This window comes from Macadamia integrifolia, chromosome 11 (genome assembly GCF_013358625.1).
Source record: "Macadamia integrifolia cultivar HAES 741 chromosome 11, SCU_Mint_v3, whole genome shotgun sequence".
NCBI classification, from domain to species: Eukaryota; Viridiplantae; Streptophyta; class Magnoliopsida; order Proteales; family Proteaceae; genus Macadamia; species Macadamia integrifolia.
In genome coordinates, this window is record NC_056567.1 from 7,571,082 (window position 1) to 7,583,536 (window position 12,455).

General features: G+C 37.2%; 1 protein-coding gene across 3 annotated transcripts in view; it reads right to left on the minus strand.

Moving 5' to 3' along the window:
• The window catches only part of LOC122093344 (probable sugar phosphate/phosphate translocator At3g14410), a 10,532-nt gene extending 2,193 nt beyond the window's left edge, over positions 1–8,339 (minus strand). For all 3 annotated transcript variants that reach the window (XR_006144423.1, XM_042663662.1, XM_042663663.1), the window contains exons 1-5: positions 8,164–8,339; positions 6,701–6,808; positions 6,539–6,573; positions 919–1,031; positions 386–647 (exon numbers count right to left, since the gene is read on the minus strand). Coding sequence is in view for 2 of the 3 variants with exons in the window: in XM_042663662.1 (XP_042519596.1) it covers positions 386–647; positions 919–1,031; positions 6,539–6,573; positions 6,701–6,808; positions 8,164–8,313 (668 nt within the window). In the remaining variant the exon portion in view is untranslated. The remainder of the gene's footprint in view (positions 1–385; positions 648–918; positions 1,032–6,538; positions 6,574–6,700; positions 6,809–8,163) is intronic.
• Positions 8,340–12,455: the final 4,116 nt, after the last annotated feature.

Below are 12,455 nucleotides of genomic sequence, written 5' to 3' on the forward strand. Positions count from 1 at the left end.
AAAAAAAAAAAAAAAAAAAAAGAAGAAGAAGAAGAACAAATAGACATATTTTAACTAGTAGAAAATGAAGTATAAGAAACTATAAACAACAACAAATAGACATATTTTAAGCATGAAATTTTGGGAATGTCATGTCCCATAAGGCTATAAATCTGCAAATGAGGAGCCCAAGTTGGACCTATTCACAGAGGGTGCCAATGAATAGACCCTGATTCATCCCAATTTTCAACTGGCATCCAATAATGGGTGCCAGAGAGTACTACTAGGATTTGGATCCATCAAGTAATCAGATGACTGGTTACCCATTGACACCCCGGCACTCAACCAGAAATGATTTCAGAAGCTTATGATAGATTCATATTTTGAGAGAGAATAAAAGACATGCCTGCAAGGACTAACATAGTACATGACTGATATAGGGTTCAGCTTGAGACCCTTCCTTTTCACCAGAATCTCCATAAAAATAAGCCTCAAAGCTTCTCCAATAACACCACCCATTTGGTAGACCACACCAATCCAGTTAATATCAATTTCCCCATATGAAGCCACAAGGACACCAATACTGATCACTGACATTATAAAAAGCATTCTGCAGCTCATTACTTCAAGTCCTGCTGCTACCCCAAGGATGAAGACTGCAACAGGCACTGCAAAATTCACATAAAGCAATACTTAATCCAGAGTATATGGTGTGATCAAATCTCTTTCTGCAGAAAACAAATGGCCCACCATAAGGCAGGGGACAATGATTTGTGTGCACAATTCAAGATGGAGTGTCACTGTGTAAAAGAGCTGTCCCAACTAGTCTTCTAAGGCTCTAACTCTACAGGCATACAAATAGAATTGTCCCTATGGAGGGCCATAGCTGCTTCTCTATAGCTAAAGATAGGGAGGTGGTTAAAAATTCAAGAGACTTACTGATAGCTTTCAACATTTGTGCAAATGCAACAGAAATATACAGGTATGCAGTGTTACCCAGCCAGAGGGTCATTGCAAACATTGCACCAATTGGCATAACTGTTGTAGTATATCTGAAAGTTGAGAACTTTGTTAGTTTCTAATTGATGAAACCGAACTGCAATACCATAGTGTCCAACACCCAAAAAAGGACATGGGTAGAAATTGGAAGAAGAAGAAAAAGGGAAAATAAATTAATGGAGGCATAATACTTAAATAACAAAATTATACTTTTTACTCCCATGGTAAGTAACAAACCTTATCAAAAATATGGAAAGCAAAGAGAATAAAAGAGATCACAGTTTTTAACACTAGAAAACTAAGACGTCCCAACGTTAGGCAACACATGGGCTACCTTATTATACCTTGAAATTTATTAGTCAGGAAAAATGGAACAAATTCAAGATTTTAAGCACCACAAAAGCATGTCCGACCCACAAAAAAACTTTGATCCCCTTCAATAATTCCTTATGTCACCTCTATCCCGATAAACTTCTTCCTGTCATCCTACCATAACAGGTCAAGAAGTAATGGGCTATCGGCTTATCGCATGAGGTAATTTCAAGTTAATAACATTTCGTTGGGAATCATTTCCCTCAGTACCTTGGCAATAAGCCACCACCATATACTTCCTCCAAACTCTAAACAAATTTCTAATTCTTCCAAGAATTCTTGCTCATAAGGCATGACACCCCTTTTTCCAACATATGACGCATGGGAGCGATGGGTCTCTACCTTAAAGTTTCCATGAACCAAGGGAAGAATGGTAAATATAGAACATCCTCTCAACTAAATGCTTAACTGTCCAAATTTCGTCTCTTACTACTCAACCAATATTTTTATTCTGTCAAGATGCTTATCCAAAAGTTTCAAGTAAATAATGGAGCCATACTCACAAAAATGCTCCATATTGATTTTCAGGATAATAATGGAGGACAACTCATGAAAATACGCATAAGGGTGTCAATTCTGTCAGTCATCTTGGTTTTAGGCAGGCTGAACTTCGCAGTTAACTGAATTATATCCAAACTAAGACCAACCGATTACTTAATTGGTCTCAATTGGCAATATTGAAACTGATTATCAGTCTATCAGTCTCAAGACCTACTCAGTTTTGGTGAATCAGTGATCAATCGGTGATGGGGACATCAAGATATACAGCCGAAGGAAGAAGAAGACCCAACCTTCTTTGTGATTGGAGGATTAGAAGAAGGAAGAAGAAGAAACTGGCGGAAGAAAGGAAGGCTCGATCCAGCCTTTCCAGCGCTGGATTGAGACCCTCTCCTTCCAAATTTTGCCAAGATTGTGTGGCCCCCACCAAATATAATAGTTTAGTAGTTTTATTTTCTAGGATTTTGTTTATTTGAGTCTTTAAGTTAATTAGGAAACTAAGTAATTATCCTATTGTTTTCATTTTAGTTTATTTTTTTATGAGATAATGTTCCTAGAATAATCTTTTCTTTTTAGTAATTAGTCTCTTATTTATGTAAGGCCATTGGCCACGGTTGAAGGAATGAAATTGTTGAAAGAAAAAAGGCAAAGCCAGCGTCCCTCTCTCCCTCTCACGATCTCCTCAGATTCTAGGTCTCTCTCTTTCTTCTCTCTCGGTTCTCTCTTCTCACCTCCCTCCCTCCCTCTCTCACTTTTCTATCTTTTCTCATTGAAACTATTGCTGGTTACTGACTTGAACTGCTGCTGTTTACTGTTACTGTTGCTGCTTACTGTCTACTGCTACCGGCCAATACCTGCTGCTGCTGCTGTTACCTTTTGATGTTGAACTGCTGCTGCCATTTTATCTTCCTTTGATGCTAGACTGCTGCTGATTCTCTCTTCAATACTGGGTTGCTGTTATTCTTTACGTCAAGGACTGAGCTGTTACTGATCTCCTTTCAACAATCGGACTGCTGTTGGACAACATCTTCAAATCTAGGTTCTCTTCTTTATTCTCAGACCTGGGAAGCATGTAAGTATAGAATAAACCCTCCCATTCCCTCCATTATCCCCTCATTCTTTACTCCATTACTTCCATTAAAACCCACCCCCTTTTAGCCATTGTTTAACTTTTTATTTACATCACTATTTGCATTAAGTATTGTTGGTCTTCTTATAACTGATTTTAGAGCATACAGCATGGGGGTTTTTATCTACTTTTGGTGCTTAATAAGCTAGTGTTACAACCTAATTTTGCTTGCTGCCATATTCCCTACCCCATGTTCTCCCTTGACACTTGAGTGAGTTCATATGCTTTTCTTCCTAGATTATTATTGCTCTTCGTTACTTCGTTCATTAACCTCACCTTATTTTGCATGTAATCTTGTTTGTTGAGCTTCCTTTATCCTAACCAGACCAAATTCCTTGAGTTTGCCCTACCTAGTTAGTTAACCTTGTAGGAAACCTAGTCACCTAGGAATCCCCTACATCAATCGGTCTTGAGTAGTGAATCGCCGATGAAAACTACAAATTGAAATCGTCCCTGTCTCTACAGATGCAACCCATTGCTGGTCGACTAGGAAGTACATAATAAAAATGAAGAAAAAAGCATATCTGGAAAAATTGCAGAAGCAGGATTGGGAAAGAACCTGCAGAGAGAGAGAGCGTATCTTGCCAGAGAGTCTCTGATGGCAACAGTAGCTAGTGGTGACTGCAGAATGAGAAGAGTGAACAATCGGGAATTGGGAAGATAGAGAACGGAGAGGGAAAGAGGAGTCTTGAGATTAGACTCTGGAGAGTCTCAAAGTTTCCAGATTAATAAACTAGGCTAAAAATAGGTTCTAAACTTGGTTTTTATTAAGTTCGAACAAGTTATAATTGGTTTCGGTTTGAAACTGGTTAATCGTCTGGGCTCCAACAGTCTACTAGGCATAGAACAAGACTGATTGATAATTCAAATATTTTCCACATCCCAAACCAAAACCGAACCATATAATGAATGGTAGAATGGTTTCGGTGTTAAACTGGTGGTTCCAGGTCGGATGACTCGTTCAGTTTGGAATTAGCACCCTTAAAATTTCCCAGCACAGTCCAATCAATCTACAAAATCCTGAGTTGGGTCCCTTGTGAACTGGTACAGGTTTACTCCAAAAAGAAAAAGTCAAAATTTATCAGTTACATTTTTTTGTTTTTCAATGGCTCTTCAAAAGCCTGATTTTGGAAGGGATAAACTACGAAAAATGAGACAAACTGCCGATAGTATCTCAAAATGTGGCAGTATCACCATCACCTGATTCAAGAGAGGGGGGGGGTATCATCATGCGATCTATTTGGTATTGAATTTTAACCGAGTAGCTATGATTTAAAAAAATAAAAAATAAAAAAAAAATAAAAAGAAGAGATGAAGCAGAACCTTTATCCGTTGGCCATCCCATTGTTAGTGACTATACTAGCTATCATGGAAAAGGTTATTGCCTCCATTAACAACATTAAACAGTATCTCATTGACAATGGGTTCCTGATCTTTTATCGTCATGTATGCAGAAAATGGTGTTTAACATCCACGGTATAAAGTTAGCAGTCCTCACACAAATAATTTCCCATTTTCCAGGATTTTGTATCAAAATATCAGATTATCCTTTTCATAGATTATATCGTTCTTGTCTAAGAGAAGGCCATAGATATTTGGAGGTTCCGTATTTGTGTATTTGGTGAGGACAAAAGGATGAAAGCACTTGTACCCTATAGGCAAAACATGAACTATCATAAATATAAAAGAGGAAATCACACTCCCCTCCCCTAAGGTTTGCCTTAATATCGATCACTTCCCCTCTACTTTGAAACCTATCACCAACCTACCTTGAACTTCCAAGATGCTCACTTCCAACACATTACGTGAGTTATCACTGTTAAGTGATGACATCAGCCTAACACTAGCATTCTAATACTCATATTGCCCTTATATTTTATGAGATCCTTAAAACACCCTTCCCTTATGTTTTTGGGTTTGTGAAGTAAGATATTGAAACCCTTCCTCAATCGAACGATGTGAACGAGAGGAGGGTTTGAGAGAGAGAGAGTTGTTGTTCTTGTGCCTCGCCTGAAATCAAAGGAGAGAAGAAGGAAGATCAGAGGAGAGCTTGAAGATAGGAAGATAGGTGGTGGTTTCTCTAATCTCTGGGACTTTATGATTCTGAATTCTGAGGCAAGAACACTAAATCATGTCAGTCTCCTATTTTTCTACTTTTTTTTCAGTTTTTTGGGTGAGCGAAAGATAGGATGCGTTATTGGTGGTGTTGACTTTGATTCACAGTACTGGTGGAGCGTGGATCATCTTTTCATGGAAAACTTTTGATAGAAACTGTCAAGGAGTCTTGGGGAAAATGTGACGCTCTTCTGAGTTTTGGCGAAGACGGCCGCCACATTCTCTCCATGCCCCTAACCTCAACTCCTTTTAAAAGCAGTAGTCTATCTTCTCTACTTATAAACATTCATTCTGTGTATCAGTAATTCTTCCCCATTGCCATCTATTGTTTTCTTCTTCCTTCATTTGACAATGCCTGGATTAATGCTCGGAGATACTATTCCTAACCTGGAAGTGGAGACAACCCATGGAAATTCAAGCTTCATGACTTCGTTGGAGAGAGAGGAGGGTTCGAGAGATTGTCGCTGGTCTTACTATTTTGGCCTGAAATCAGGGGAGAGAAGAAGGAAGATCAGTACGAACTTGAAGATGACCTTCGACCTGAACGAGAGGCGGGTTCGAAGAGGTTGTTTATGTTCGATCTAAACAAGGTTTGATGAATTGTGGTGATTGCCTCAGTCGCCACTGTCTCACTCAGGTGGTGACTGCCTCAGTCGTCGCTGCCAAACTCAGGTCGCTGTGCGCAGTCATCTCCTACTCCCTAAATTCGATCGAATAGGCTACTTTTGGGAATGTAGAAATGATGATGGTATTATTGACCTTTCATCTGTTAGGTTTCGGGTTGCATCTCTGTTAAAGGGTAATTTTGTATTTTTATTCCACCATTTAACACTGCTGAGGAAAAAGGTAACGGAAGTGAGCATCTTATAAGTTCAGGGGAGGTTGGTGATAGATTTCAAAGTAGAGGGGATTGATATTAAGGCAAACCTCAGGGGAGGGGAATGTAATTTCCTCTAAATAAAATAAAATAAAAAAGGTAAGTCGACAACGATTCTTGAAGCAGACTATGGGGCAGAGGACAGTTCCAATGGAAGTAAAAGGCACTTGATACAGATTGTGCTAGTGAATTCAGAGAACCTTGGACCTTATTTTTGTTTCGTTCATAGTGGGGAATCTGAGTTTGAGAATCCAAGGATAAAATAAAGTGAATTTTGGAATCCAGCAAATTCAACGTAGTCTGGAATCTTCTGGAATCCAGAATCAGATTCTAAAATCAAGATTGGGATCATTATTGAAAGCCCATGAGAAAAAAAAATTATGAATTAAAGGTTCTCGATAAACTTGAAACTCACATATTTGAATTTTGAGACAAATCTTTAATCATTTTCAAGCCATTTATTTGTAATCAAAATTATTTACAACAGTTTGTCATGTAGTTGCATCAAAGAATCCACAGGCCATTGGTTAAGCACAAGATGTGTAAGCTCAAGTTAATTTGATACTCACATTTCTGCAGTCATCCCTTCCTCAACCTTCATAATCTGTGAGGAGCCAAATCAGGGTAATACAAATTATCTAAATCTTCTTTAGATAATATATTTCACAGTTCCTGAGCGCCCATCCGAAAAGCAAACAGATAAGCATTACAGAGTCTAAATAGATCAATACCTTCAGAACTTCGGTGAGGATAAAACATAATACAGAGGAGAAGAACATGTGAAGTAGTGTCAATCCCAGAGGATAGGGAAAATTTATTTGTTTCGATGACAAAACCCACTGCATTTGCAAGTTTTGAACAATATTAAATGTTAACCATGAGACGCAAACAAACATAAACTCACCAAAAAGAAACATGGGAGAATCAGCATTACAAAGGACTAACTAGAAAGAGCGAGGGGAAGAATCATTTTTAAATTTTCCAAGGGCAGCAAGTAATCCAGAGGCCACTCATTAAGAAAAAACATAAATTTAAAGAGAAAAATAATAACTTCAGAAGCAGGATATAGGACAATCATGGCATATCATATCTAGCATGGTAAGTGGTAACTATTTAAAATTGGTGTTCATGCATTTGCAGGACAACCAAATGACTTCTTTAGAAATTTCATGATATTTCACTGTGGTAATCCCTCCCTTTCCCCAGATTCTAATTCAGTTATCTGTAGGGATTTGGCTCCAAGACACAAAACAGAAAACTCTTTCTCAAAAATTCCATCTGTCTCTGTCCTCTCTGATCTTAGTCATTAACTTTGGAAGAATCAGTTTCAATCATATTATGTCACTGCACTCCAATTTTCAGTAAAACAGCCTTCACCACATTATAAGAAAGATCAACTAGCAACACTCTTATTTTCTTCACTTATAGCTTTTCACCAGTAGAGCAACTGGAAGCAATATGGCTGCTGTTTTCGAGGAGACTGTGACATAAGTGATTTCACAGTCAAAGCCAAGATTTGTGATTGCAAAAGCTAACAATCCAATCATCCTCTTTACAAAATGTCAGTCAAATATCCACAGATTACATCAAATCTCCACAAATCCATCCACAGATTACATCAAATCTCCACAAATCCATCCACAGATTACATCAAATCTCCATAAATCCACTGAAGAAGCAACTACTAAGTAGGCAATTTGTGGCCCTAGTTGTTCAATCATCAATGTCACAGCTTCCGAAATGTCAAACAGCAGAACTGAGGCATAATTTAGTAAATGGAATGTGCATGAATTTAGAGTCTCTGTATTAACTTGGCATAATTTCACAGCCACTAGTTCTAACTTTTAGTCTGTTAACCTGACAGGAAGCATACATTCAAGGATAAGTCACACATTTGGTTTACATTGTTATGAAAACCAAACCTAATTTTCTCCAAATCAACTGATCACCATTAACCAAAGCGCAACAAGAAATTCCATCTCATATTTTCCATTAGAAACCAAAACCTATTCAAGAAAAATTCAAAGAAGATATGTTCAAATAAAGAACCTAAGCTACAAAATTTACAGAAAGAAACCAAAGAGCAGAGACCGAATGTGGTTTACTAAGACTTCATAAACATATCTAAGAAATGAAACCGAAATGGAATCACAAACCAACTGTGATTCAATAAGAAGGTAAAGATCGATATAACCTTATTGAAGAAGATCTGACCACTGGAGAGGGCAATGTAGAGAAGAATATAAGCATAGGTTAGGCCTTCTTCCCTACAGAATTTTCCAATTCGACCAACCATTGAAGGAACTGAAGCACTGAACTTCGCAATGACGATTGCTGCGAGCATTTCTACTTCGAAGCTGTTGAATGAAGGAGAAGAAGCTTTTATATATGACACCACCGGCCAAGACTTCCTGTTTGGAAATCTCAAGTAATTACAAGATTAAGCAATTGTTTTTGATTAACTTCTAATAAATCAAGTTTAACTTTTAAGCGATCTTTCGTAATTGTGGCTTTTCAAGAGATGGAATTTCAGTTGAATGAACAGAGCAGTTGGACTTCAGGAGGGAAAGCATCCGGGGCCAATACCCATGGACCATGATTTACCTATTTAAGAAATGAGTTGGTCTTGGTTGGTCTTGTGTTTGGTTCAATTGAGTTGTGGGCTTTAATGAGTTTTCTCCTAATTGGATGATAAAAGGGCCTTAAGTGGGGGTAATGCATCTATAAAATCTTAAATTAAACGGTCTTTAATATATTTATTACATCATCAACAATTTTAAAAAAATATATTACATTTAGATACATTCAATAATTGATAAATATATATATATATATACACACTCTATTATATCTAAGAAAATCAAAATATGCATATAAGGTCGGGCTAAATGTGTTGGGTCGAGTCAACTTGCAAACGGGTCAGCCCCATCAGGCTTACCCCTTGCACCATGCACTACCTATTTATAATAATCAGTTTAGGTCAGGTCAATCCTTAAATGGTCGAACTCGATCGATTTAACTGATGCAGGCTTGAGGTTGATCCCCTTACGTGGCACCACAAGAGTCCTTTCGAAAACACTGACCCTCCCATGTAAACACACATAGGCTAGTTTTATCTTTTGTGTTTTTAATGAATGAAAATATATTTGAAAAAAAAAAAAAAAAACAACAACAAAATAGAAGTCTCAACAATTATCTAAGGGCCAATGTCACAACAAAGAAAAAAGGGAAAGGCACTAAACAATCATTGAGTGAAAAATTATAATCAACCAAGGGGGAACACCAAAACTAATGAGGGAGAGAAATAAGAGGAAGATCCAAAACCAAGGAGAAATGCCTATATTTAAAAGAATCAGGACTAACCATACAATTGTGAAGGATTTTTTTGTTTATAATCTCAAAAGTAATATCACTCTAAATTTGCTCAATTGTCATGTGAGGAGGAAATCCATCTCCTTTTATGTTCTTGCCACCAGATATAGTGAATCATTGCATTAAAAGCCAACTTACCATGCATATCACACGAAGACTTGTCGTTAAAAGCTTTTAAAACCCACCTCCATGCTCTGTCCAAGGGATAACTTTAGGAACATGCCAATATTTTGAAATAATACTATCCTACACAGACTTCGAAAAGATATAGAAAAATGAAATATGCTCCATAGTTTCCAAGGAATTTTAATAAAAGACAACAATTAGGGATAGACAAAATTCTACGACGGATAAACTCTTGGGTAGGAAAGGAGTTGGTCATAGCTCTCCAAATAGTAAAACAGTGCCTAGAGATGAAAGAACTAAACCAAACAATTATAAACCAAGGGGACTAGGAGCTGTAGAATGCATAAAGTTCCAAGCAGTAGTAAGAGGAGAAATAATTGGAATAGTTAGCAACCCATTGAACCAAATCACCACTACCTTTAGGTATAAAGTGAATACTTGGAGGTTTACTCAAAACCTTAATATGAGAGAGGAAATTACCAAGGCTATCAAAATCAGCATTGTAGCTGATTCAATCACCATATTTCAAAAGAAGCACACCATCAAGATGTTTGGATGCAAGAGAAATTACATTTTTTAGACCTAAAAACGGAAACCTATGATTTTATTTTATTTTATTTTATTTTTTGTGAAACCTTTGAATTCATTACTCAACATGATTGTATAAACTACTTGAATTTCTTACTTTATGTAGTACTAATGCTTTTTAAACGTAATTTATATTGGGGAAAAGAACACTCATTGGTTGCGTGGTCCCTAAGCCAATATGAAGGCCAACGAGGGGGTGTACATGAGCATCGAATTTCATAGGGGTGGAGATGCCATTTCACTCCCTTCTGTTCTGGGCACAATGGCCAAGTGACTAAGGAATATTCGTTTTCCAAATTTTTATTTTACTTTTCAAATCAAGTGATTTGGATTGAAAAATTTAGTGAAATTTAATAAAAAAATAAAATATAGAATGATTTGGATTTAGTGATATGGCTATATGGGCAAGGATTACAAAATGTTTATATTTTAAGTTTAAAATTTTCATTTTCCTTTCTTTTAATTTTTACCTTGTAACCAAACTGAGCATATAGTATTTGATTCTCCTATTCATATAATGACATTTATATGGACCACCTAAAGTATTGATTTGTTCAAACCAATAATTGGATAGTGAAGTTATAAATGGATTCTGCAATCATATATATAATTGTTGATACCCGATTTTAGCAAGTCTGACCTACAAGACAATTAGTTATTAAATCGATGTCGATTTATAGATCAATTGTATTGAGGAGCTGACCGGTAATCAAGTTGGCAAAAAAATTGATGACCTTGTATTAAGGAGTTGATCAGTTAGAACAACTATCAGGTGGATCGAGTAGACTGACCGAATACGGTCAAATGACTTATTTTACGGTCAGCTAACCAATTGCAACTTTTTATAGTCAGCTAACCGATTGCGACTTTTTATAGTCAGATTGACCGATTGTCAATCAACATGATTTGTACAAATGTGGTTTAGTTTCAGGGAAGTTACAAATACATGACTTGAGTAGTTAAGCAGTTACAACCAATCAAAGGAGTGTGATTTCAATAACTATCCCACTAAGGATGTGACACATGAGTTCCTACAGTTAAACCCCACTAAGGATGTGATACATGAGTTCTTGCAGTTACGAAACTGCCAAAAGAGTAGGATCTTTCAAATAAGATTATAAAAGGCTTCAATGCAAGAAGAAATGATCTCCAACCGATCAAACAAACTATACAATGCATCAACTATCTTTTCCTTTTCAAGTTGAATAGTTTCAGTCTGTATTTTTACATTTGCTTAGATTAGTTTTACTTTATATTTTTCTCAACAAATTTGTTATGTTGCTTAACCAAGACCATGACGGCTCGTGCTTCGTCATGATTGTCTCAAAGACTATGACGGCCTGTGCTTCGTCATGGTTATCTCAAAGAGCATGACAACCCGTATTTTGTCATGGTTTTCCTCAGTTTATATTCGTGGCAGTCCCTTGTTTTGCCATGATCGATGTAATATATTGTGTTCTTCTTGAACCAATTTCAATGGATGGAGTTTCTCTTCTATTTATTACATGAGTTTGCTTTTCACTTTTAAGTTCTTAGAGCAATCGAGGCATGGGAAGACCTCACTTTCTCCCTGGTTGGAAGTTAGTCATTATTCTATCACCGTTCTCTCGAGTTTGTACGACTCTGACAAGCCCATGCATCTATCACTTTCCTATCGTGCAGAATTTGCTGCCAACAATCATAAAGGCACTTATTGGCTTCTCAATCTAAGGAGAGTGGTCTAAAGAACGTACTGCCTCTTTCACCTCCAAAACAAATGTTAATGTTGAAAAGTTAGTGTTTGGCTCAAAACTTGCAAATGAACAAAGAATATTTCTTCTCCACAGTTTAAGTCCAAAAACTAATTCCAAATAAAGAACTTCTATGTCGTAAAATATAAGACTGGAGGATGATTACATGAATTTGTACTTCTATTGCATTGAAGCACCCTTATGGGCGCCATTTCCTTTCCATGTGTGGCTGCTATTGTGATGGTTGGGTGTTAGGGTGAAAATACATTATAGTAACAACGCCTTGGAGAAGAGACACAAAATCATGGGGAATGGCAAGAACCAATTTAGGGTTTGGAAAAGCGATAAGTACTCGAAATTCTTGAATCCACCGAATGAGGACTAGGGGTGAAAAATATGTACTACAACCTCCATTACAATCCAAACAATCAACTGGGGAGCCAAATGTTTTCCACATGAAAATTGGCTTAGACGGGCAATTGCACCCCGTGTGGTAGCCTTTCTAAGGCCGAGGAGTACATCTCGATATTGAATCCCCCTCCCACACAAAGCAATGTTGGTTTCCACTGCACCCCCTATCCACCCCTCAAGTAGGGCATCTCTCTAATTCCATGGCTATGTGAATACATTATAGAAGATACCATTTCCCATGCTGCTATTGGTGTGGGAG